Source organism: Labeo rohita, chromosome 7, assembly GCF_022985175.1.
Source record: "Labeo rohita strain BAU-BD-2019 chromosome 7, IGBB_LRoh.1.0, whole genome shotgun sequence".
In the NCBI taxonomy this organism is placed as follows: domain Eukaryota; kingdom Metazoa; phylum Chordata; class Actinopteri; order Cypriniformes; family Cyprinidae; genus Labeo; species Labeo rohita.
The window spans coordinates 44,114,380-44,142,008 of NC_066875.1; the positions used below are offsets into that span (position 1 = coordinate 44,114,380).

The 27,629-nt window shown below is 35.8% G+C and overlaps 2 protein-coding genes across 2 annotated transcripts in view; both read right to left on the reverse strand.

The window, feature by feature from the left end:
• Positions 1-7,691, reverse strand: part of il16 (interleukin 16) — a 42,852-nt gene extending 35,161 nt beyond the window's left edge. The window contains 2 exon segments of the mRNA XM_051115285.1: positions 9-403; positions 7,475-7,691. Of these exon segments, the coding sequence (XP_050971242.1) occupies positions 9-403; positions 7,475-7,487 (408 nt within the window). The 5' untranslated portion in view covers positions 7,488-7,691.
• A 15,923-nt stretch (positions 7,692-23,614) lies between these two features.
• tlnrd1 (talin rod domain containing 1) lies at positions 23,615-26,822 on the reverse strand. The gene has a single exon (XM_051114422.1). The coding sequence runs from the start codon at positions 25,376-25,378 to the stop codon at positions 24,314-24,316; it is 1,065 nt and encodes a 354-aa protein (XP_050970379.1). The 5' UTR covers positions 25,379-26,822; the 3' UTR covers positions 23,615-24,313.
• Positions 26,823-27,629: the final 807 nt, after the last annotated feature.

A 27,629-nucleotide genomic window follows, 5' to 3' on the forward strand; every position in this document is an offset into this window, starting at 1 on the left:
AGACATACCTTGATGGAGAAGGACCTCCTCATATTTCTTTTAGGGCCCTCTTGGCCCCTCTGAGGCACCTGGACGCTGACGCTCCTCGTCATGTAGTTTTCAGAATTTCCCGTTGACCCTTCCAGCTGGTCCCTGCGGTGTCTTTCCTCCAGCCCGCCATCCCAGGGCTCACGGTATCTTTCTTCTGGGCTGGATGCATCCTCATTGGTGCTGGAGCTGCAGATGATGAGCGACCGGGACAGGATGGCCAGCTTCTTGGAGCGCAGTCCCGGTTTGCCCCTCTCCATCCTCTTGGTTCTCCTCCTGTGATGCAGCTGCTGGTGGTGGGTGTTTCTCAGAGGCAGGATGGCCACAGAGGGAGGTTCTCTCCCAGGATGCATCACTGCTAATGGAGGGGGCCGCTCTGCAGACGAGAGCAATTAGAAAATTCAGTTAGGAGTCCGTTCTGCCATCCTCCCGTGCCCTAAGTGTTCTCAGAAATCACAGAGGCTACAGGCCCAGATAAGAGCGCTTTTCTTCTCTGATCCATGACGGAGGACAAAAAAAAGTATTGCCCCATGACTGTGAGAGAGTTTTTTTTTTATTCAGAATATACAACTGAAATGGACTGGACAGACATAAATGGATAATTCACATAAAATAAAATGAAATAAAATAAAGCAGTCATTAGAGTACATTTTACTAGAAGATATTATTTCAGTCTTTTTACACTGTAAAAATGATTTTAAAATAAATCAAATAAAACAAAGATTAATGAAATACGTTTTAAAAAGAAAAGACTATTTTAGTCTTTCTATTAAAAAAAAAAATCACGTTAAGTGTTACTTGCCATAATTGTTTATGGAATTTTTGAGTGAAAACTGTTTATTTTTACACTACATTCTTTTCAGTGTACTTTTCAATTTTGCATTTAATTCAGTGTTACTAGCTTTTTCACTTGCAGTGAAGATTGATTCAAAGTATATCCTACACCATTTGTTTTGTTTTTTTTCAGTGCATATGCTGTTATTTTTTTTCAATGAAACACAGAAGGATGCATCATGCAGCTCCATTTCAGACAATGCTGTTCAAAGTGACCAAGTTTTTTTTCTTTGTAAAAAAAAAAAAAAACCACCATGAAGTCTCATAATAAAACTTGGGCTTTTGTACTTTCTGAAATTTGACAGATAAAGTCCTTTTAATCTGTTGTAAGTAAGTAAAACAAACTTTAAAACCTTCCTTTTGAAGGAAAAAATAGCATCATACAGGCCTGGGCTGATATGAGGGTTAGTGAACAAAGACAGAAATGTTATTTTTGGTTGAACTGTCCCTTCAAGACATTTTTAACATTTTCGATTTTGGGTCTTCGTTTAAATGTAAGACTGTCAAGTTGTAATTAGAAAATCCAATCTGATGCAAATCTCTCAATAGAAAAATAAGCACTATTATTAGTACAATATCAAGATAAACCTAATGGTTTTGTTGTTTTCCTTCCTTACAGGCATGACGGGATCTGTCATGCATTATAAATGACCGGCTGCACATACATTACCAGTCATCTGAGATGAGCTCATTCATGCTGACATGTGGGAATATACTGTGACTGCTAGCGTCTAAATCGCGATGTACTTTGGTTGAGAATGATCTCATAGTCACCTGGCGGTGATAGTGAGCATTACTGCACCACAAAGAGAAGATAGAATGTGCAATGTTTCATGACCTCTCAGATATTCATGCATTATGAAGCCCTTTTGTGGTATTGTTTGCAAAAAGCCTGGGGGTCTGAGACTCAACAAATTGATTCTGTTGGGACAGTCAGTTAGTAAACTTCCTGCACTGGAGCCAGTGGTTGTTTGCTAATATTGCTCCTATTTACAGATGCCACTCAAGTTTTGAAACGGGAGGGGTGGTTCAGACATGTCATGTAATTTTTTTTTTTTTTTTTTTTTAAACATTACATTGCATAAATACTATTTTGAAGGTAGGATTAATTAAATTCAGTTTTATGCTTCAGAGGTACCACACCGTCTTGCCATTGAGATACATCACAGAGACACACATTGTTTGCTTAAATATTGTACCATGATCTTTAGTTGTTTTGATTAAAAAAAAAAAAAAAAAAAAGATCTATTGATCTAGAGTGTAGGTTTGAGGTTTAAGGCTTATTTTAAGTCTATGTCAAAACTGTAATGTAAATAATTTAGGGCTGTCAAGCGATTAATCATGACTAATCACATACAAAATAAAAGTTTAAGAGTTATATATATATGTTTGTGTACTGTGTGTAATTATGTATATATAAATACAAACACATTCATGTATATATATGACAAATATTTACAAGTATATGTATTTATTATAATTTTTATATCATTTATATTATATATAAATAAAATATTGTGTACATAACATTTCTCTACAAATAAATAAATACATCTAAGTATATACATTAATTTGTGTGTATTAATATATACATAATAATTACACACAGTACACACACATATATTAGGCAAACTTAAACTTTTATTTTGTATGCGATTAATTGCAATTAATCGTTTAACAGCCCTAAAATAGTTTGATAGGGTCAAGATGTCAAACATCACAAGTAAATAAATTGCAATAATTCTGTAACGTTTTGTAAATTTAGTATAATAAGAAAATAAGTGTAATAATGGTAGTAATAATTGGCAAGATTTTCATAATAATAACTATCATTTCATAGGAATATTGATATATAATTTCTTTCCCTATTCACTTTTTTTGGGGGGGTCAGTAATAACTTGTTTTATATTTTTTAGCCTCTTCCTCTCACAAATCGATCATACTTCAGAATATGTTATATATGTAATATGTAATATATATATATATATATAGCTTTTTAAAATAACTGTTTTCTATTTTCATATATTTTACAATGTAATTTATTCCTGTGGTCAAAGCTAAATTTTCAGCATCATTATTCCAGTCTTGTGTCACGCGATCCTTCAGAAATCATTCTTATATGCTGATTTGATGTTCAAGAAACATTTATGATTATTATTATTCACATTATTATTCATATTTAAAACAGTTGAGTACATTTTTTTTTTCATGGAACATTGAAATTTTCTTTGGCTTCTCAAAAATGGCATGAGGGTGAGAACATTTTCATTTTTTGGGTGAACCATGCCATAATACATTATCTTTGTCACCTGCCAAACATTTATTTGACATTTAATCCACATCACTTTTACATCAATCACTTATATGGAAAGACATTACCCTCAGTTTTATTCAGATTGCTCATATGAGAATAAAAATATTTCCCCCCCTTTGAAGTCTAGAAATATTATGACCTCCACAAACGAAACTTTATGGGAGCAGCTCCCACTCTTGGCCTTTAAACACTACATTACCCAGCAGCTCCTTTGTTTTCTTTGGAACTGATCGCCACAAAAATCCCAACTTCAAATACTGACAAATCACTCCAGTGTCCACAAAGTGTTCTACCGTTCTGGTGCTGCTGAAGTTTGATAGGGTAATTAGTCTACCGAGAGAGCTTTGTCTAGGCTCGTAAGCAGCATGGATCCTGATGCAATGAACAGTGAGGCTCTGTTCCAACACCTAATGAGCTACCTACATGCATAGACAGCATTTAAAGCTATCATAGACGTGATGCTGCTGTGAAGCATGCTCAGAGAGGTAGGTGGAAAGATTATTCACAAGTCGTTCCCTCTCATGTCAAAGAGAAACGCGCATCCGGATACAACCCAGGTGAAAAAACAGCATATGCTGGTAGGTATGTTTTGATGCTGGAATGCTGGTTAGGTAGGTTTTGATGCTGGTTTAAGCTGGTCCTTTGCTGGTTCATGCTGGTCCCTGACCAGCAACATGACCAGCAAAAACCAGCAAAGGACCAGCATAAACCAGCAAAGGACCAGCTTAAACCAGCATCAAAACCTACCTAACCAGCATTCCAGCATCAAAACATACCTACCAGCATATGCTGTTTTTTTCACCAGGGAAAACGCGTCTTTTTAACGACGCAGTCTGTAATGACGCGTTCAAGTCATGTCGGAAAGATCGTATGTTCAAATTGTTTAGGACCATATGTGGTGGGAAACTCGGAACCCTCGAGTTTTCGAGACGGAGGCGTCAATTAAAAAATATGGCGGACGCAATAAATGCAGTGTTTGCACAGTGACGGCAAATTGTAAATGTGTAGAATTTAAATTATTTTTTTCTTGTTTACAATAAAAATATCTAAGTTTCATGTTCAAAATATGATAGTACTGTTCGGTTTGGATAGAAAATATAATCATGTGCACTTGTTACCTGGATGCCCGGCCATATTGGAGATAATCAGATGTAAACAACAGCATTGATTGCACAGTTCATGTACTACTGAATACGCTGTTCTGCTAATTTATACTGTAAACCACAGAGAAAAAAAAATGTGTGGAAGATGTTAAATCATATAGAGACTTAGTAAGCATGAAAGGGTGCAATAGTTTGACAAGGTATAGGTGGTAAAGATACATACAAGCAGAATTAATTAAGGTATTAGCCTAATATTTCACCTACCTGACTGGAAATGATAAGAACAAACTCGAATGTTGTCAAGATTCTTGCTCTTGAAATTCTGTTTCAGTCTGGCCAACCACAAGCGCCTTTTGTTCCTCAAGACAGATTTTTGCACTCTTCTCCTTGGTTTATAACTTTTGGCAGTCTATAGTACTCCAGATGTTTTTTTCTGGTCTGTTCGATTAGTACAGCCCAAAACATTACAATAATTGATTTTTCAGCAGCAATAATCAGCAAAATTTGCAAGTTATGTTCAGTTCAGTGGCATTGTTTACATTCAGTGCTGCCAAGATGGCCGACTGATGACCCGTCGTAAAAACACACCTAATATTTATTCTTTTATTATATTACGGTGCAGTTAAATGCTTGAAACTGATTGGCTGACAAATGTTTTAAGGTGTACAATTATTTTCAGGGAAACGCACAACAGAAGTAGTTCAAGGCAGGGCTTGACCGCATTACATGTCCATATCGCCAAATGATTTTCGTTATTTCTTACAACAGCAAAACAACCAAAACCAACAACGACACTCACCAAGCAAATAAATATAGTTAACAATAAAAACGACAAATGCACGGAAAGCATACTTCTATTTCTCCCCCTCTCTCTTCTTTACAAAAGCAGTGGAGGTGTTTGATGAGATGCGTAAGAAAATAAATTAATCCTACTTTGCGTCTTGGCCACATCACCACCTTGGGTGTGCATTATTTTCTAATAATTCAATGGCCTGCATCAATTATTCCTTACTTTATGCATTCTGTATTCAAGTTTCAAGTTTTTTCAAGTTTGCTGATTTTTTGTGGAAAACGTATGATGACATCTTTCTTTTTCATCATCTTTCTCTGACAATTTTGTTTGCAGGATATTTGAAGAAACTCACTATATGATCCAAAAATATCAAGAAACTTTTGCATCAGTATATTGAAGCGGAAGGTTTCTCATAGAGAGCAGTGGGTTACAGATGTAAAAGGAGGTGATGGGCACTTGGGCGTGGGTATAGTAGGCCCAATATGTGGCAGTATGGCAGCTTTGCATGTATCCTTTAGGGAAAATGCTACTTTCAATGAATTGCGATAAGCTCGGTGAAAAAAATCCATCCAAGATGGTGGATGAAGAGAGGAATGCTGTTTATAATAAATATAGGCTACTTAAAATAACACCAGAAATTATGGATTAAATATAGTTTGGTATCACAAAAAATATTTTGTGTGTTATGTAGCCTATTTTTACAGAACTGACTCATTTTCTAACACCAAATTTTATTGAAACCAATTGTGAGTGACGCTGCTGCTTTTGTAGAGCATCTCAAATAGGCAGCAGACAGCAAGGCAGCTCACAGTCTTTGTATGTTTGTCTTGCACAAGCTAACTGTGTTTTTCTTAATGGATGTCTGGATGAATCACTGAGATGTACTGGGTTATTCATGATGAAATATCAGCCTTGTGCTTGCCTGCTTTAGGCCGAAGCAAAAGTAGCATATCTGCCAACACGTGTTGCAATCACTGAGATCAGCTCTCTGGCTGATAGTCTACACTTAGGTTTATTCATTTAGCAGATGCTTTTATCCAAAGCGACTTACAAGTGAGGAAAACAACAATCATCTTCACTTTGTCTATCACTTTTGTAAACATTTGAAGACTAGAGTAAATTGTTTAATTTGATCCTGGGGAAAAAAACGCATGCTTTCTACATTACAAGCAGTTTAAAAATGCTAAAAAAAGCTTTTGCACATTGCAATATGGGTAATGTGTTTTGAGCTATGCAATTTCATTTACCTTCCAGAATGACTGTTTGCAATGTGTAAGTTAACTAGCACCTAATGTTGTAATAAAACTCGCTGATTAAAATGTACAAAAAAACTAAAGTGGCCTAAAATAATAAGATGTAGGTGAAAAGTTTAAATGGCATATTCACACTATTTTTATGTCATTTGCAACAATTTTTTCCATCTGTGTGCAAAATGTAATTTGCAGTAATTTCAGTGGCACAGTATGAAATTGTTTCCCATTGAAATGCGTTGAGTCAAACATTGATGTAATGGTGCAGAGCCGTCATACTGTTTAGTTTGAGGACTTTCGAAAGAAAAAATAGACCAAAAGCAACACTGGTTCATGGAAATGATGAAGTGAAATGATGATTTGACAGAAGTAGCATTTAAATAAATAAATGACCGTGAAACCTTTTAGAAAATGTGTTTGTTTGTTTTTTCCTGTACTCCTTGATGATCAGACTGCTTACTATCAACAACAACACAACTGAATTATGCATGAAACGTAATGGTAGTTGCTAGGTTGCCTTGCTAGTTTAATTATTGCTACTTGCAAACTAACTGAATAGCTAGTTTAACTAGTCTAGATGGCAGATTTCACGTTTCTCGTTTATTACCACTCTCTCCTAAACACCTCTGTCATTGTTTACGAACACAATTCCTCCTTTAATTAAAAGCATTTGTCAAATCCCAGCAAGCAGAGCTTTTTCTAATCAAGCCATTTCCATATTATGCAATGACTAAAAGCCGTCCCAGCAAATCCTGCATTCAATTATTCTGAGACACAACATTCAACTTTTTTATAATGGCAATAAATCGTATGTTACTCTCATAACTGCAATATGAATCAGCGCATGTTATGCTTCCACTGATGCATTGGACAGACTGCATGGTTTAGCTGGGACCATGTTGATGGATCTGTCTCCATCCGATCTAATTATGCCAAACATTAGCGTCTGGAGTTCAGTACCGCATCAAACGAAACGATACTCATGCAGCGATTGCATGCAATGCAGCTTTCTCTGCGTGTGTATGGCTGTTGCCATTTAACTTGACATGGTGAACTATGTGTGTTTGTGTCTTAACATCTGTTTCTAAGCTCTGAATCAGGTGTGGCTAAATGTCGTACGTAAGTTTCCACCGAAGAGGAATGAAAGACTCACCAAAGCTGAGCATTTTCGCCTCTTGCTGTGAAATGATCCCTGCGTTGCGAGTCTTGTCCTTGCAGTTGTTTTGTCGAGTATTCCAGAGGGTCAGTTCAGCATGATAAAAGTCCAGCGCTGAACAAGTTCCCCCTCTATGCTCAGAAATGTCTCGCTCTCGCTCACTCTCTCTCACTTCGAGTAGTGCCAGAGGCTGTCAGTGAGTTGAGAGGAGCGTTTGTAACTGCCGCCTACCCTCCCTTTCCAGCGGCCAGCTGAACACAAGTGGCGTCTCATAGAGCCAGCCACCAAATCACAGCCCTCTTCCTGTCTGACAATTTAAAGAGAAAGGGAGAGGGAGACTTTCTCCATCTGTAAGTGACCTTACACCTAGTGAACACGCAAGGCTTTCTTTTGCTGGCCACCATAGATGATTGAGAAGAGGATTTTATCTGACTCAGTCACTGCATTCTTAACTAATAGATTATTGGTGATATATGGATTTATATTTGGATGATGTAGTACATTTCCTAATGTTGTTTTAAACTTGCATGACTTTCGTTCTTCTTTGGAAAACAAAAGGAGAAGTTTTGATGATTGTTCATTCTGCTTTCTTCCATACAGTGTAATTGGATCGTGATTAGGCCCTCAAAATTTACCATAAAAATACCGTAATAGGATCATAGAAGTAGCCCATATGATTCAAAGAAAAAACTGTCATGCTAAAGGGCATTTTATTGGACAGAAATTTGACAATGCAAAGATGCATCATCCATAACATTTTTAAATGCATACAGTACAAAAAGTTTCAAAAGTTTTGTGTGCAATTTCTTTATATTTCTGTCATGACAACTCTTGGAGGGATTAGCATTGTAATGTACAGGACAATGTTAATGTGTTTGGTCTTGGCAGAATAGATCTGCTACGCTGCTGCTGCTGCAGAGCAAGTACTGAGACTTCCTACTGCTAATGCATCCACAACATGCTGCTGTGAGCATGTAAGAAATACTGCTGCTGCACATATAACATACATGAAATAACCCCCATATGGCATACATGAATCACCTCGTAGCAGATCTATACAGGTGGAGCTGTGGAAGGTGGAGGGTTTCTGAAGCAGACTGCTACAGCAAGCACTAGTCATATATTTGAATGTTAGACCATTGGGGTCTCGACCTGACTGCAGTTCGTCATCATAACCAACTTGAGTGGGCAAATGCTCACGCTCGATGGTGTCTGGCACTTTGGAGAGGTGTTCTCTTCATGGATGAATCCTGGTTTTCACTGTACAGGGCAAATGGCATACAACGTGTATGGTGTTGTGTGGGTGAGCGGTTTGCTGATGTCAACGTTGTGGATCGAGTGGCCCATGGTGGTGGTGGGGTTATGGTATGGGCAGGCGTATGTTATGGACAACGAACACAGGTGAATTTTATTGATTTGTTTGATTATTTTGAACGCACAGAGATACCGTGAGGAGATCCTGAGGCCCATTGTTGTGCCATTCATCCACGACCATCACCTCATGTTGCAGCATGATAATGCACGGCCCCATGTTGCAAGGATCTGTACACAATTCCTGGAAGCTGAAAACATCCCAGTTCTTGCATGGCCAGCATACTCACCGGACATGTCACCCATTGAGCATGTTTGGGATGCTCTTGATCGGCGTATACGACAGCGTGTTCCAGTTCCTGCAACTTTGCACAGCCATTGAAGAGGAGTGGACCAACATTCCACAGGCCACAATCAACAACCTGATCAACTCTATGTGAAGGAAATGTGTTGCATTGCGTGAGGCAAATGGTGGTCCAGATACTGACTGGTTTTCGGACCCCCTCCATCCCCCCGGACCCAACCACCCAATACAGTAAAACTGCACATTTTAGAGTGGCCTTTTATTGTGGCCAGCCTAAGGCACACCTGTGCAATAATCATGCTGTCTAATCAGCATTTTGATATGCCACACCTGTGAGGTGGATGGATTATCTCGGCAAAGGAGAAGTGCTCACTAACACAGATTTAGACAGATTTGTGAACAATATTTGAGAGAAATAGGCCTTTTGTGTACATAGAAAGAGTCTTAGATCTTTGAGTTCAGCTCATGAAAAATGGGGACAAAATTTTGGTCAGTAGATATTAGGCCATAGTGATTTTGAGCAGCAAATCAGCATATTAGAATGATTTCTGAAGGATCATGTGACATTGAAGACTGGAGTAATGATGCCGAAAATTCAGTTTTTATTGAATTATCACAGGAATAAATTACATTTTATATTAAAATAGAAAACTGTATTTTTATCAAATAAATGTATTCTTGGTGAGCATAGGAGACTAAAAACATTTGAAAAATCTCACCGACCCCAAACTTTTCAATGCCAGTGTGTATATACGTGACCGTGGACCACAAAACCAGTCATAAGGGTCAAGTTTTGCATCGTCCGAATAAATAAGCTTTCCATTGATGTATGATATGGTTTGTTAGGATAGGACAGTATTTGGCTGAGATACAACTGTTTGAAAATCTGGAATCTGACGGTTCAAAAAAATCAAAATACTAAGAAAATCGCCTTTAAAGTTGTCCAAATAAAGTTCTTAGCAATGTACATTACTAATCAAAAATTAAGTTTTGATATATTTACAGCAGGAAATTTATGAAATATCTTCATGGAACATGATCTTACTTAACCTAATTATTATCCTAATAATTTTTAGCATAAAAGGAAAATCGATAATTTTAACCCATACAATATATTTGTGGCTATTTCTACAAATATACCCGTGCTACTTATGACTGGTTTTGTGGTCCAGGGTCACATGCTAATTTTGTCAACTTTTAGTGTAGCATCAAAGCTGAAAGACAGACTAAAAGATGCAAAAGTCTGCTCATGATTTCACTGTGTCTGTAAAAAGAGCGGGACTACGATGGCAGCTTACAGTAATGCTATAAATACTAGCACTGCTGCAGTTACTGTGATAGCATAACCCAGAGGAATATCTGATTGCCATGAGGTTGCTCTTTAATAGCTCAGGAGCCTTAATGGGGTTCTCTGTCATGTTTCATTTAAGTATCAGGTTTGTCTCATATGATTTCCTAAAATTCCCTAGGAGACTTAAAAATAAATACATATGAATCAATCGTTGACATACAGCAGGAGTAAAGAATTGTAAAATTAACAGATGACAGCTCGGATAATTTCCTCATGGAAAAATTTGATGCTAAATATTTGAGTTAATTTTGAAATTTCTGACTTGATTGCACATTTTAGTGTCTTTGTGAATTTGAGCAGAGTCATAGTTGAAAAAGCCTTTTTTAAATCAGCTTTTGTTTTTTTTATAATCACACTTTTTAAAAAATGATGGAATGTCAGTGGACTGACAGCAGTGACATCACTGTAATGTTTGTGATTGGTCTTCTTTCTCACATTTATTTGCATACTGAATTGTGATTGGTTTAGTCTTTTTGCAGTTTTTAACTATTCATATGCACCTTTTCACTATACAACTGTTTTGATTCTTGTATGCTGCCAGGAGAAAAATTGCACAATACCAAAAACCTTTTATTATTACTTTAACACAATTCTTTTGCTGCCTTGCAAGCAATGTCCTTTACGAAATGCAAATCTAGTTACAAGTCAAATCTCATAATTTTCTTGCTCATATCTCCAGTTTTGTCAACAAGAACAGTGTGATATTGTATCCAGCATTGGTTTCTCTTTAATCTTTTAGTGTCCAGGCCTGGAGAGTTTTTAGATGTGAAGGAGTTCTCTGTCTGAGTGTGTGTTTAAGTTAGTAGATGCAGTTTTGCTGGACATACTGGGTTGGTGTTAAATGAACTGCAGGGGTAATTTACCATAATTAATCCCAGTCCTATAGCACAAAGTCTTTCAGTGTACACACACGCACACAGATACTTACGCTCGCATTCACCCACACACGCCTGGCCTGAATGAAGAGTCTGTGTGCAGAGCAGTGTATTTCTGACTGGATAAACAGGAATCCCTGTGCAAATACACAGTCCACGGAGGACTCCACAAATAGACCGACTCTTAAGCCTGAAGTCAAACACTTTATGTTACATTCCAGTAGCATACAGTATACATATATATATATCTGTATGATATTAATATGTAAATAGAAGCTAGTTTTTGCAACAAAATAAACTTTTAGTTTTAATAGAAACATGCAAATTTGAGAAGAAAAGTCAGAATTATAAGATTTGAACTTATAATTGACTTTTTTCTCCTCACTATTATAAGTTTGCATTCTTGCAATTTTTAGTGTATGTCTCAAAATTCTGAGAACTTTTCGGAACTCTGAATTATGAGAAAAAAATGGCCTTTTTTATTTATTTTTTTTTATCTCAGGGTGGAAATAAGTTTCCATATTAATGTATTGTATATCAATCAATCAATCAATCAATCAATCAAACCTTTATTTGTCCCACAATGGGGAAATTTCTATGCTACAGCTGTAAAAAACAACAATAATAATAGTTTCTGTCCATTATTTACATATGATTTGGGAATGCTCCTTGGTTCAGCCATTCTGGCATAAAATTCTGAGAATACTTGAAGAGTGGTTGGGCTTTAATTTACCTGTAGAACCACAATTATGCTTTCTTGGAGATAAATCAGTTGTACCTAATGCATTTAGACAAAAAATACATTTACCCTTATTAAGGTTGGTTGTATCACGGCTGCCAGGATGATTTTACGCAATTGGAAATGCCCCAAAACCCCTGATTTAAAAAGGTTGGATTGATGGGATGATTGAAATTGCATCGTATGAGTGCATATTGGGAAGACTGCAAAATGAGGGACAAAATTGCACTAGTTTATTGCAGTTTAAATTAGTTATTGCGCAGTTTCATGACTGCTATTGCACAAAATGTAAATTATTATTATTGCACAGTTTAAGAATCAATATCAGCAAAGTGTATTTAAGTAACTATATATTATATTATATATAATACAAAATATATATTATTGTAACTGGTTCACCTGGGAGCACAATATTTTTGTAAATTTCCATTTTTCATTTAATCTTTTATTCATTTTTTTTATTATTATTTTTTTTTTTACTAGTACTATACTATTATTATTATTATAAAAATGTACAAATGTGATCAAACACACTGAGCAACATTAAGCCACAGAAGTCCTTTTTTTGCAAACGGCCAGTGTTTCCTATTTAGTCTATTTTATAATAATAATACGCATATTGCCTATGTAGTAATTTTAATATATTCAGTGTTTAACTTTAATCTACTGCTGCTACTACTACTACTACTAATAATAATAATTATAAAAGTGATAGTAAAAACAATGGTAATAAACATGAAAATTAACAGGATCAATGATGCAAACGTCTTCAGATATGAGACTAATTCAATATTGTCATTATTCAACTCAAGTTTTGAGTGCATTTAAGAGTCCCTACATCATTACAGTGGTTTATAGGCAGACTCATCACTTCATGATTTCATTGACGCCCTCTCCTGGTAGACATCAGCATTAATTCTATATCAGCTGTTGATCACATGAACAGAATTTCAAATCTGTTACTGCCATCTGGTGACCATCATCTGTAGTGCTCCACATTATCTTTCACTTGAAAAGACAGACAGGCTGTGTTCATAATAGCATGCTACCATAATACCATTATGTAATATGTATTGTGTGCACAGTAGGCACATGTTCTGAAAACATAAAATATCCAAATGACAGGTCTATAATACCTAGATAAAGCTATCTGTTAGCATTCCAACTTGTTTAAATAGCACAGAATTGTCTCGAAGTACACGATTTGAGATCTTTATTCATGAGACCACGTAAAAGCCAATAACCTGAGCTCTAAATTTCATGTGACTAATTACTTGGTTATGCAATGCATATCTGTATATTGTATGTTTTAAAAGACAACATTCCATTTTATTATTTTGCAAACATTATGGGAATGTTACATTTGAATGTTCTCTAAACCGTCATCCAACTGAACATTCCATAAACAATGTGTAAATAATGTTTTTGAGAACGTTATTAAACTTTTTGAAATTTAAGGGGACATTCCCCCCAAAATGAAAATGCTATCATCATTTACTCACTGTTATGTGTTCCAAACCTGGAACACAAATGAAGATATTTAAAAAAAAAAAAATACTGGTAACCAAACAGTTATGGGTTCCATTGACTTCCATAGTATTTTTGTCCATACTATGGGAGTCAATGGAATTTGGTTACCAACATACTTAAAAACGTGAACGGCTAGCTTTTTCCAGGTCTTCACTGACTGATTTGATATTTTATTGGACAATTTGTAAATATAATAATTTGTTAAAGTGCTCAAATATTTTTGGTACCTAATGTTTTGTACAACAAAAACATGACCTTTGGATTCTTTGAAACAACAGTTTCACATTCTTATTCTCATACTGACCTTACAGTCATCCTGTGGTTCTAGAGAAACGATAAAGAAAGTATGAGGCGCTGCTGTACAGTGTATAGGCGATGATGGTCTGGTACTGTAAGACTGACTGTGCGTGTGTGAGAGTGTGTGTCAGAGGAAATGAGCCCCACCTTAAAGAGGGGGAGGGAGAGAGAGACACAGAGCCAAGAGGAAGACATTGTACTTTGGCTGCCCTGCTAAAGGAACACCCCCTCTCTCTGCCCTCCCACACCAACACCACTTACAGCATGTAGTATTTTTAAACAATAACTGCACGCACACACATGTACACGTGCATGTGCTGTTAAAGCCACTGTGGTGCTGCCCGAGGTCTATATTCATCTAACATCTGTCCTGACTTACTGTATACCTATGTTTACTATAAAATTGAATTAAAATGTAAAAGTTAGAAGGCACATTAAAGACAGATTTAATAAATATACATACCATTTACACAATACATTAAGCTATATACAAGTCACATAAAATCAAATATTTTATTTTAATATTTTATTTTAAACTTATATGTAATATATTTATATAAGATACAAATTATTTTTATATTTGAACACACACACACACACATATATATATATATATATATATATATATATATATATATATATATATATACATATATAAATCCCTCCCTGTTATAGTTTGTACTATTTTAGTCTCTGTTTTTAAACATTGTATTGCAGGCTCTTCTCATGTTATTGTCTCCTTAAGATGAATCGCTTGTTATATTCTTCATTTTGCTTTGAATAAAAGCATCTGCTAAATGTAAAAGTGAAAACTCTGGCCGGTAGCAAAACATCACGTGTGATGTTCTGACCTCAGATACGCCAGAGACTTTGGGATCGACTTAAACACACTCACACTTCCTCTCACACCTGCCATAACACTCTTGAGTGCATGTGTGTGTGAACGTACGGCCCATACAGGAATACTACAGCGTGTGTGTGTATGTGTGTGTGGTGGCTCCTCTGAGGCTTTAGCTAACAGATGCTAGTTTTCCATCAAAAACCATTTCTTTCTCTTCTATTGCACAGTTGAGTCCTGAGTGAGTAAACACATTATTTATCTGTTTGTTCAGCATGCTGCCCGTCAGAGAGGGATGAGATCATTCTCTGGGAATGTTCCCATAGGATGCGCATAGTGCTGCTTCATATTAGCAAATGGGAAGGTACGAAGATGGATTACAACACAGATGTAGCCAAGGCTATTTATTTTCCTCCGCTCCTTAATCTGTTAAACATTTTGCCTTGAAATAGAAGCTGCTGTGTGATGTTGGTGCAGAAATCAAAATACAATGAAAAGTGCATGAAACAACAAAATCCAAAATGCAGAATAAGACATTTTCTGTGAATGTGCAAGACTTCCACTTCATTAGCCACTGTAGGGAAGAAATATAGCAGTGCAGTGATTACCGGTGGTTCAAGTGCTTTAGGTACTTAATCACATAAGGAATAAGACATTACATATTATTTAGCAAGCCAGTAACTATCTAAATCAGTTACTAAAAAAGCATTTTTGTTAAATCCAGGTGATTTACCATAGAAATATGATGTTTTTATAACATTTATGGCTGTTATAGCACTAGCTGTGGTCCGATCTCCCTGAAACTTTGCATGCTTGTTTAGAATCACCTGTCGCATGACCTCAGCGGGTTTTGTGAAGTTTTGAGTTTTCGTTTAGGCTTTACAGGCTTTTGGGTATATTTGGACAGATCCCTTTTCTAAACAACCCCGTTATAGCTTCCCAAATGGTCAATTTCAACATGTGTTTGATAATTATTGATCTAGAGAGTCCTGAGAATTGCACTGCGGTGTTTATTTCCAGACTGAGCGAAAAAACCTAGGACTAGTTTGCAAAAATAGTTTTTTTTACATCTTCTCAATCATTAAAAAAACGGTTTGATTGACAGTGGTTCAGAGGCAAAGCTGTGCACTTGTGGCACTTTGGACCAAGACCATGCACAGTGATTTTCATATTGATTGCCTAGTTATAGCCATTTTTATGTTTGTTCCCTCTTATAGCGTCACAAAGTGTGCCAACCTCCATGATTTCCTGTAACCTCTATTTGAGCGAAACACTCACAACAAAACGATTGAAACTGAGATGTGTGTTTTGTCTGGCATGAGCGAAATATTCCAACAACATAAGGCGTGACTCTGCAACCAATGGTTTAGGAGTTATGAGAGATTTGTACTTTTGCTGTAGCGCCCCCGTCAGGCCGATTGGGATGAGCCTTGTTCACGTTGTAGGCGGTGTGAGTACTACCATCCCTCCAAGTTTCAAGTCTCTACGACTTGCGGTTTGGTCTGCACAATCAGTTTTATGTGGAAATCACTCGTCCATGACCATTCTAACAGTTACAATAGGGTTTCAGCACTACATACTTGAACCCCTAATAACAACTTGCAGTAAAGGGTAAAAATGTTTGCACTACAAACCAGTGTGTTCATAATTAAGATAATGCATTAAAATAATATGGCAAGGCACCAGTTTGCAATATCAAGCAGCAAAACAAGCTGTTTTGTACCAAAAGCCAGACCCATTGAATTTACAAATAGCCGTGCCCACTCTTATGGGAAATATAAGGTGGATATATGAACTATATTTTCAGATTTTCTAAAGAAACGACTTCTGTAGAAAATTGTTAATGCAATGGTTTTGAAAAATAATTGCATACAATTAATGAAGAAGTTGCATGATTTGAGCTTTCAATATCATTTGTCTGACTTTCTGTAGACACTTAAAAGGTCAGTATCACATGACTGTGCAAACAGGCCTTTGCTGGATTAAAGTCCTGTATTACCTACAAAAGATTTTAGGGTTCTAGCCAGTGGTATTTTAGTATCATTGATGTATTATTATAGTTTTTGTTAATGTATCTTATTTTTTTTTATATAAAATATTTTAATTTTAGTTACAATTTTTATGTATTTGTTGTGTGTTTTAGTCATTATTACAATTATTGTTATTATTTTATATATATCCTTTTTTAACTTTTAGTTTAATTTTAGTTCTTCAATTGAACTAAATTGAATTAAATCACAATAATAATAATAAATTAAATTATTAGATAAAATAAGTTTAATTGTTTTCATATTTTATATAATATTTAATATTTACTTTCTTTTTTTTTTTTTTTAAGTAGTTTTAGTTCAGTAACTGACAAAATCACTGGTTCCAGCTGCAGACGATCTCTTCTGCTTTTACAGTGCCTCGGAGTATTTCTTCAACTCATCATCTGACAAAAGCAAACACACCTAATCAGACGTCTGCATTTGGCAGCGTGCAGAACGTCTGGCTCATAACAGGGAAATAACGTTGTTCCCAGGCTTCGTTAGACAATGACACCATGCAGACAATGTCAGGAAAGGTTTCACTGCTGTCATCCTCCCAGGTGCCACGGCTTTATTTTAGGACAATGAGGAACCGCCCCTTCTACCCTTTGGTTCTCCAGAAGAGAGACAATAACAGGCTCTGGGCAGGGTCTGCCGGCATTTGGAGAGAAAAAAGTTTCGGCTCTACTGATCCACTGAGCATTCTATACAAACACAAAAGCTACTGTAAGACATGAGCTGCTGGTCAAATGTAGGTCCTGCTGTATAAGAGGGCAGTGTGAAAAAACGACTGGTCCAAGGTCAGCCAAAGGGGAAGGATGAGGAATTTCAGCTCCGTTTGAATTCCTGCCAAACTCTTTCTCTGTCTCAAGCTTGGAGGATTTCAGGGTGGTTTACGCTGAATATTCAGGGCAGATGTCAAGCTAACAGATGGCACAGGACAATGTATCCTCTCCACAGCATTCACATTAATATTACAGCACTCCCACACCATTTGAATTTCCGTGACCTTTCCAGATGATTACTGGAAAGGTTTCTTTTAAAATCATTTTATAGATGACATGTTTAAACTTGGACTTTTCCAAGGGTGGAAATCACTGTTTTAAAATTCCCAGATATTTCCAGGTTTCTTGTGACCCTGGGAATTTTGATGCTATATATAGTAAAAGGTGCATTTCCATCGACAATTAGTGCAGGAAATAAATTGATCATCAGGATTCAAAAGGTCCTAGAAATGTTGGGAAATTTTAAAGTGGTCATTTAAACACCTGAAAAAATCAAATATGTGTTAAATAAAATAAAAATAAAAGTACACATAATAATAATAATATACATTAATATGCAATATGCTTTTTTTTTTTTTAAATATACAAGACTTCATGTATATTTTATATAGGATGCATATTATAAATTTATAAATTAATGATAATAATAATAGTTTAATTTCCAAGAATGTTCTAATTTTCCCAGAAGTCAAAATTTTGGTCATCAAATGTTCATCAAACATTACATTTATATGTATGTGCATATATATATATATATATATATATATATATATACACACACAATGCATATAGTACTGTGCAATTTTAAATAGCTACAAAATGTTACATTTGTTTTTAATATTTAATTAAATCAAATTTTCACACCTGAAAATGTCAAATTACATTTTCTAAATTGCACAAAATCATATGCAATATATAAACACCTATATATGAGTGTGTGTGTGTGTGCATTTTATGTAAAACACACACACAATGCATATAGTATTCTGAAATTTTAAATAGTTTTTAAAAATCACATGTATTTTTAATATTTAATTAATCACACATTTTTTAATTAATCAAGATTAACTGCACCTACCATTACAATTTGTAATCATAAATCTATTTTAATAGTGAATCTCCAAATAATACACAACATAAAGACAGTATATTTTAAATATATGAAATATATTTAAATATATAAATAATTTTGAATCACTTATTTATTTTATTTTAATAAATGTTTTTTTTTTTTTAAGTAATGACATCATTTTTAATAGGCCTAAACTCTAACAGAACATTTAACATTATTAAAACATTTTAAGTTTAATTAAAGCATACCTCATCTAAATCCATTATAATTAAAGTCACATAGCTGTGCTTTTATAATATAGTGTGTTGCATATGTTTGTCAGTATCAGCTCTGTCTGTTTAATGAGAGCTGTCAGTACACATTCACAATACATAAGAAAATTTCTTAAATAAACAAGAAAAGATCTTGATGCAGTGTCAGTATCGTAAGTGTTACACTGTTTCATTCCTAAATTAATCTGTTTTTAAACAAATTGCTTGAATGCTTCAAGTTCTCTCTTGACTTATATTATATTGTGCCAACTGTCAATTGAGTATATATTACCTGTGAATGTATTCTGTTACTAAGCCACTATGTAAACATTTTGATATGTGACCTTTAAGCAGTTATTAGCAAAACATTTCAATATTTACCAACTGTGATGCAGATTCAGTGAATTGCTGAAAATGAAATGTGACCTGCCCTTTGCAAACGTTGGCACAATGACCAGGGTGTGCGTTTTATGTGAGCGGAGGGACATCTGATACCATCGGTATCAAATCACACAACACTGACATTTGGCCTCGGTTTCCAAGAGACGTCACTTCTGATCAAGAGCGCAGCTGTTGTTTGACACACTAAACCTAAACCAACCAAGTTTTTATCAAGGATGTAGTCTATTTAAATTCTCATACTTAAGTCTACAACCTCAAACCTACTAAAATTTCTCTATATTATCACATTTAAGCCAATTTCTGGAAGAAAAAAAAAAAAGTGGACAAATACTTAGGCCTTAATTTAAAATTGTGAATCGCATATAAAATTTCCCTCCATTTACATTACACAGTTGGATTACACACAACTCATAAACAAATGTGATGCATTGTCATTTGAAATGAAATGGGTAATATTTCCATAATAAATAAACTGAATGTTTTAATTACACAATGACCAGATTTGTTTATCATTAAAAAACCCAGTTTGTTTCAATCTCACACATTTGATCAAATTGAATATTGTTGCAGAGTCAGCCGTATATTCACCATGTTAAACCACTTTTACATTCAATTAAATATTAAAACTTTGACTTTAAACTTCCCAGATCATGGAAATATCAGGTAACTTCTCCATCTGGAAAAGTAAAAGTTTAAACATAATTTTTTAATAATATATAACATTATATATAATAATAATAATAATTTTAATATGTTTATACTTTTTAACTGAATAAACTGTTTTCAGAATGAAAAGATTTATGCTGATTCTAAACCACTTGAATAAATGCCTTTTGAAAATATAATTTTATGATTTAAATAAAATCACGTAAATGCAAATAGTTAATAAATTTGAAAATATAAACTTAAACTTTTTTGAGTGCAGAAATGTCACCTGTTTCTTACCTGTTTCATGTATGACTGAGTGACATATGCATCACATTAAGTTTATTAAAAATGTGTCATTTAAATGGATGCAATTCAAATAAATAAATCGTAATGTAATTTATCTTAATGTAACATAATTTTTTTCATTTAATTTACATTTTTAATATTTATTTATTTTTAAATAGAAATTTTTTAAAAATAAAAATAGAAATGGACAACAAAATAAAGTTGCTCAACAAATAACAAGCTCAAATTCTCACTGTTGAAATGTTACATTTTTCCTGCAATTTCCTGCAAAATCAGGTTAAAGTTTAAAATATTGTTAGATAATGACTATACAAGTATTATCATAATTTAATTTTTAATTATATTTTACTATGCAAATAATATATATGTGATAAAATTCTTGATTTACTATATAAATCATATATAACTTTGAATTACAAAAAATAAATAAATCTGGGTGCAATGTTAATACTATATATATATATATATATATATATATATATATTAGTATTTTATATTATTTATTATTTTTAGAGGATAGGACAGAAATGTGCAAACTAACACAGTGCTCTGGTATTGAGGCAGCATGTTAACTAGATTCCAGTGTCTGGCATTTGATAAGGTTTTTCCATAAATTATGAGCTGAGAGTCATTCTACTCTCGCCACGTGCATCTTATTAGGTCTCAAATGATTAACAAGGTGTTATTGCTACCAGAACAAATCCAATGCGCTCTAAAGCTCTAAAGATTAGACCAAATCCACAGCAACAAAACTGGCCAGGTGTGAGTTTATATTAGATTGCCACAGGCATGAATAAACCTTTACATTTATTTGTTTATCAGATGCTTTTATCTAAAGCAATACAAATCATGTGATGATCGGTACGTTTTGCCTGGCCAAACATCACTCACATCTAGTGCATTTATATCTACTTTGACAATAATGACTTTGTCTGTACAGATACAGAGCTTTTTCCGCTAAACATGTCAGTCAAATTTAATTTCAGATGTTAACATTCCCGTCGTCTCTTTCTCCCACATCACCCATACGTCTGCCTGCTTTTGAGGGTGAAGTGTTTACACTGATAATAATGAATCTGAAACAGGATATCAGGAGACTGGGGGAGAAGAGACAGACCCTCACAGCACACGAGGGGAGCCACTTGCATAATAGGATGGGGAAGAGCTTGCACTTCTCTCCTTTTAGCAGGAAATGGGCGAAACCTGGGCTGAAATTATTTCTCCGACATTTTGTGCTGTGAAGGAAGTGTCTCCTGATAGAAGAGGTCATTTGGCTTCCTGTTGTGCGCCAACAGTTTTTTTTGTTTTTCAGCATGAAGAGAGCATGACAGGAAAGGTCAGGGGGTTTGATAGTTACAACACTAAAGGATACTGCCAATTAATATAACAAAAACATGTGCCGGCCACATTTTACCACAAAAATCAACATGTTATATTACATTATATTATATTATATTAATATGTTAGTGACATTTATTTTTTTTATCATAATTAAGCACAAAAGGGCCAAATTCTCACTACTGTAATGTCACTTGCAATTTTCTTAAAATCAGGTTAAAGTTTAAAATATTGTTAGATAATGACTGTATAAGTATTTTACTATTTTACTGTACTTTATTTTATTGTACTCTATAAATACTATATATGTAATACAATTTGTTATTTACTAAAAATCATATGTAACAATTTGATCATAAACAAAAGGAAAAAAAAATCTGGGTAAAATAATACTACATATATATAATTTTTATAATATATATATATATATATATATATATATATATACACTATGATTTACTATATAAGACCGATTTGTTTTGAATTGCTGTAATGACCATTTTGGATGAAAATGATTATAAAAATACAAAAATTCACAACAGATAAAAATTAACAGTAGAAAATAACAAAATTTTTGTGGGGTATAATATAAATACTTTCTCTATATATGTGAATTAAAGGAGAAGTCCACTTCCAGAACAACAATTTATAAATAATTTACTCACCACCTTGTCATCCACGATGTTCATGTCTTTCTTTCTTCAGTCGTAAAGAAATTATGTTTTTTGAGGAAAACATTTCAGCATTTTTCTTCATATAATGGACGGCTATGGTGCCCCGATTTTGAACTTCATCAAAATGCAGTTTAAATGCAGCTTCAAACGATCCCAAATGCAGTTGTAAGAAGGGTCTTTTCTAGCGAAACAATCGGTTATTTACATAAAAAAATACAATTTAAATACTTTTTATTCTCAAATGCTCGTCTTGCCTTGCAGTCCTTAAACTCTGTGTATTCTGGCTCAAGACAGTTAGGGTATGTCGAAAAACTTCGACCCTATTTTCTCCCTCAACTTCAAAAATCATTTCAAAATCATCCTACATAGCTGCAGAAGTACCGACCCAGTCTTTGCAAAGTGAACATGCAAAAACGATCAGACACCTTTAACAATATAGGGCGATTTCGTTCAAAGTTGGGGGAGAACGTGAGATGGGAGTTTTTCGACATACCCTAACTGTCACGAACAGGAACAAAAACAGTCCAGGCAGAGTAAGATAAGATGATAAGAGCGATAAGAGATAAGAGCGTTTGACATTAAAAAGTATATAAACTGTGTTATATTTATGTAAATAACTGATCGTTGCGCTAGATAAGACCCTTCTTTCTCGGCTGGAATCATTTATAACCGCATTTGGGATTGTTTGAAGCTGCATTTTAACTGCATTTTGGAAGTTCAAAATCGGGGCACCACAGCAGTCCATTACATGGGGAAAAATGCTGAAATGTTTTCCTCAAAAAACATAATTTCTTTACGCCTGAAGAAAGAAAGACATGAACATCTTTAATGACAAGGGAGTGAGTACATTATTTGTCAACTATTGTTCTGGAAGTGGACTTCTCCTTTAAGACACTTAAAGATTTTCTCATTACTTATACCTGTTATAAAGTACTTTAACACTGAAATCTTAAAAATGCTAGTATGTCTTGCAATAATGAACTAATCAATGGTTTTCTGTACAGGAAATGTGTGGGATAAACTGCTACACATAAGATGTGCGGCGGCAGAGATAAACATTCCAGACTTCAAACACACAGATGAAGGTAGCAGGAGGCTTATCGAGGACTATGATAACAAATGGAACACATCAGGAACTAGTCAAAGGAGCTTCTGCGTAAAAAAGCCCTTCAAAGGTGCCAGGATTATTAGGTTTAGCTTATATCCACCTGTTTAGTGAAAGAAAATCCGATTAAAAGCTTCAATGACTGAATAAAAATCTAAAGATTAATTTGCTTTGAGCATATTATTCTGTTTTGCTCATCCAGTGACAATGCTCTGCCTCTTTCATAGATTTAAAATAATCAAGTATTTTAATCTTTTGACTGAGATGTCGCACAATAACAGTTATGAGAAACAACATTTTTAATTACTTGAAATAAATACTCCAGTACATGCATGATAAAAAAAAATGAGGGCGTGGGCAAAGGGGAAAAAACACAGCACATTAAAATATAATTGTAAGTCTTGTAAATAGTGTAAAACCTATGGCACACACTCACAGCAGCTTTTACTCATTACAAATTCACACATGGAATACGAACATTATGATGCTGATGATGATTTCTACAAATCTCAATGACATCCATTCAGCTAAACACTGAGGTAAAGACTTTCAGTTTCATTTTAAGGCTTCTGTTGTAGCGACCGCTTTTGGCCATATTATATTCTCAACCGACAGAGATTTTGCAAAAGGTGTCAGTTTTAGTAAAAGCTACTTCTTCCCCAATCACATCCAGTTTGAGAAAAACCTACAAATGTGACCTTGAGTAAAGCCGACTGCCAAGAAAAGTTAATTTCGATGTATAAACACTACATTTATTCACACCACACTCTTAAAAAGAAAGGTTCCTAATCGGAACAGCCACGGAATCTTTCAAAAGAAGAAAAGGTTGTTTAAATTTTTAAATGTAACGGTTTTTTTAGGAACCGTTCACTGCAAGGTTCTTTTTTGGAATCAACGGAACGTTTATTTTTAAGAGTGTATGCGGGCTTCAACCTGATTTGATTCTTTGGTACTTCAAAATAACGTGCCGGGGAGGAGTTTTAATTCACAGAATGAGAGTTAACTGGCGGTAAAGTTCTAGGTGAGGATCGTTCCCTTAGTGCCTGAGACAGGAGCGTGCATCCGTCCGAGACGGCGCATGCAGAGTTCCGCAGCCGCTCCCGGTAGATGGGCATCTGGGAGCTGCTCTCGGGATGCTGGGAAATATCCCTGAGGCCCTGGGTCAGGAGCACGCAGGCCGAAACCACGCTCATGGCGCCGCCCAGAACAGCCGTCTGCACCCCTTTGCCCTCGGGGGTGATGGAGGCGGCTTTGCCAAGGAACTGCGGCTCGGTGGCGAAACCCACCAAGGCGTGCACGGCTTGCACGAGCGGCCCGCTGAAGAGGACGCAGCGGTTGCGGGTCAGCTCGCTGGGGCAGGCCTTTAGCTCGCGCACGCACGCCAGCAGAGCCGTGGCGCTCGTGCTCATGCACTTGACGCTGGCTTTGAACTGCTCTTTGGCGAACTTGTCCTTAGATTTATCACTGGCCAGAGACGAGGCGTCCGTGAGCGTGGTGAGGTTCTTCAGGATATGCTGCGACACTTCCAGAAGGAGCTGCGGCGTCAGGTCGGCCAGAGCCGTCAGGCGGAGAACGTTGCACGTCTGCTCCACTTCATGCCGGCAACGGGTGACCTTATAGCGGTCCACCAGCCCGGGAACGGCGGCTTGCGATCCCGGGATATCCACGGCCGCCAAGTACGCAGCGTGCGCTGAATACTCCGTCAGTGAGACCACCAGGTCGCCCATCTCCACCAGCCGGTCGCCGACCTCCACGAACTTCCCCATGTTGAGCTGGCTCTGGATATCGTGAACGATAATCGACAGCTCCTTGGTCCGGGCGATCACCGTGTCACGGCATTTCTCGAACGTCTCCGCCACGGGCATGCCGTCGGTGTTCACCACCGGCCTGGTCTCGCTCGACAGCAGTAGCAGGTCCGCCACCAGCTGCATTTTGCTCTTGCATGCGTCACAGATGGATGAAAGTCTTTTCCTTTGTTGCAAGCTGCCGCTAGGGATGTTGGTAGAAACCTCACTATCTGATTTTCCCGAGCCACTACTAGCCATAGTAGTGTGGTCGCGCTAATGTTCAAAATAAAGATCACAACATACGTTCTCTTGTGCGAACAAGTGATTCATGTCATTTTCTTCAGTAAAAAATATTCCCGCACCTTCTCAGGGAGAACTGGCCGATAACGTCCTTCAGGAAAAAGTCCACTCAGCTTTGAAAACTTCACTCAATGCACGAATAAGGGACCTACTATATGTAGGTCCCTTAAAATATATGTTTTTTTTTTTTTACAAAAAAAAAAAAAAAATGCTGATGAGAGCTGGTATTAAATATCCCTTCAACTGAATAAGCTCAGAATTGTTTAAATAATCTGATTTTAGGTGTGCATAATGAGAGAAATGAAAATAAAATAGAATTCACAACTACCTCTCTTAAGGTAGGCTACAGTCTGATCAGTTTCACAGGTTGTCAATGTTGCTCCAACAATGCAAAACACTCTTTTTAAAAAAGGCTACTGCAGTGCCATGTACAAGAAGATGCCCAGATGAAGGCAAAGTGCAGGTTGACTTCCAGAAACGCTACTTTTGCTGTGTGGAATCTGTCATTCCAGCTTTTCTTCGTGTCATGCACATTACATGCATTTAAATACACGTCCTCCTGCAATGTGATGCTGCTGCTGCTGCTGCTGCTGATATATTGACCGTCTTGCTGACCCGCCGACCGAAGGGCGAGACGCGCGGACGTCCCGCCGCCACTGCACCATCATCCCACGACACCTCGAAAATTCATAAAACGTTCCCGAACGACTTTCAGCCGTTTCTTTTTCGTACACAATCCAGGTTCTGTGGGCAAACTCAGTTCCTTATGCATATCTATTGTCCATACGCCCTCTCCAGCAGGAAAGCAACGGTTGTCCAGTGGCAGATAGTTTCGCTTTTGCTTGCCATTCTTTGAACGCCCGGCTGAATGTTTTAATGCGGCTTCCGCGACGATAACGAACTCCGTTCGCTAGTGAGACTCTCGCGCGTCGGTTGTAGTCTCCCGCTACATCTTGCGTATCAGGAAGCGGCGGGAGGGTGTGGCTGAATAGCCTGTTAGCTTCCCTCAAACTCTGACACTTTTATACACCCCACAACCATTATTCCTGCTCAGCGAGACGAAATTACAACTTCTATGTCACCAGCTTTTCAAACGAATCGCTTATTTTTCTGAGGGAACGTTAGTCGCGCCAGAAGTCGTGCTCATTCCTCACCAGTCATCGTTTCCCGAGGCCCCGATGTGAGACTCAACTACCGGTCTGAAGGCAAAAGTTACACCCATAGAGAAATTCCAGAGTGGTTCCTCCTGTTTCCTCTTCTTGCTTGTTCAGTTTTTTTCTTGTTTCTGTTGTTTTTTCCCAGGTTTGCGCTTCTCTGTAAATCCAACAGGTACTCTCGCGTGTGGGTATTTACTACTTTCACAATGTTCGCATTGAGAGCGGCATAGAGCGAATTATTGTTTAGTTTAGCGGAAACGCCGCTGGCATTTTTTGTATCTTAAACGTCGGTCTTCTGAACTGATTCTTTAATTAATTTTCTTTCACATTTACATTATATTTATATTAAATCATTTATAAAGAGAATAATGTTGCACGAATTGAAAATTGTAATTAAATTAATAAATAAATTAATAATTAATAAAAATAAATACACTAAGGGTTAAATTGTCAGGAAATTACAATATATTGCTCCATTGTGTCGTATTATTGTTTAATAAAAAGTAAAAAATACATACATTGCCCTCCATTCAAATTATTTGTATTTATTTAAATTGTTTTGTGCAACTATATGTGTATTTATCTGTTATTCACGTTTATTTACTTATTTCTTCTGAACTGATTTTTTTTTTTCTTAAATTAATTTTCTCCCACATTTACAATGATGTTTATATCGTGTTATATTTATATTGGACTATATATAAGGATAATAATTCTATACAAATTATTAAATGTGATTTAAATTACTAATTAAATTAGCAAATTAAAAGTTAATACATTAAGGATTAAATTGTCATGAAATCACAATATATTGCTCAATTGTGTTGTATTATTGTTGAACTATTTATCTATTTATTACTTAGCCCATATTTCATTATAAACATAAAATATTTATCAGTATTTAATTATTGCATAAATTACTTAGTAAATAAAATAAATTCAATCTAAAAAGTAAAACAAATACATATATTGCGCTCCACTGTATTTATTATTATATATATTTATAATTTATTTAAATTGTTCTGTGCATATATAAGTTATTCACATTTATT

Excerpts from the sequence above, each read along its gene's own strand:
- tlnrd1 (XM_051114422.1), bottom strand. The coding sequence starts at position 25,378 with ATGGCTAGTAGTGGCTCGGGAAAATCAGATAGTGAGGTTTCTACCAAC.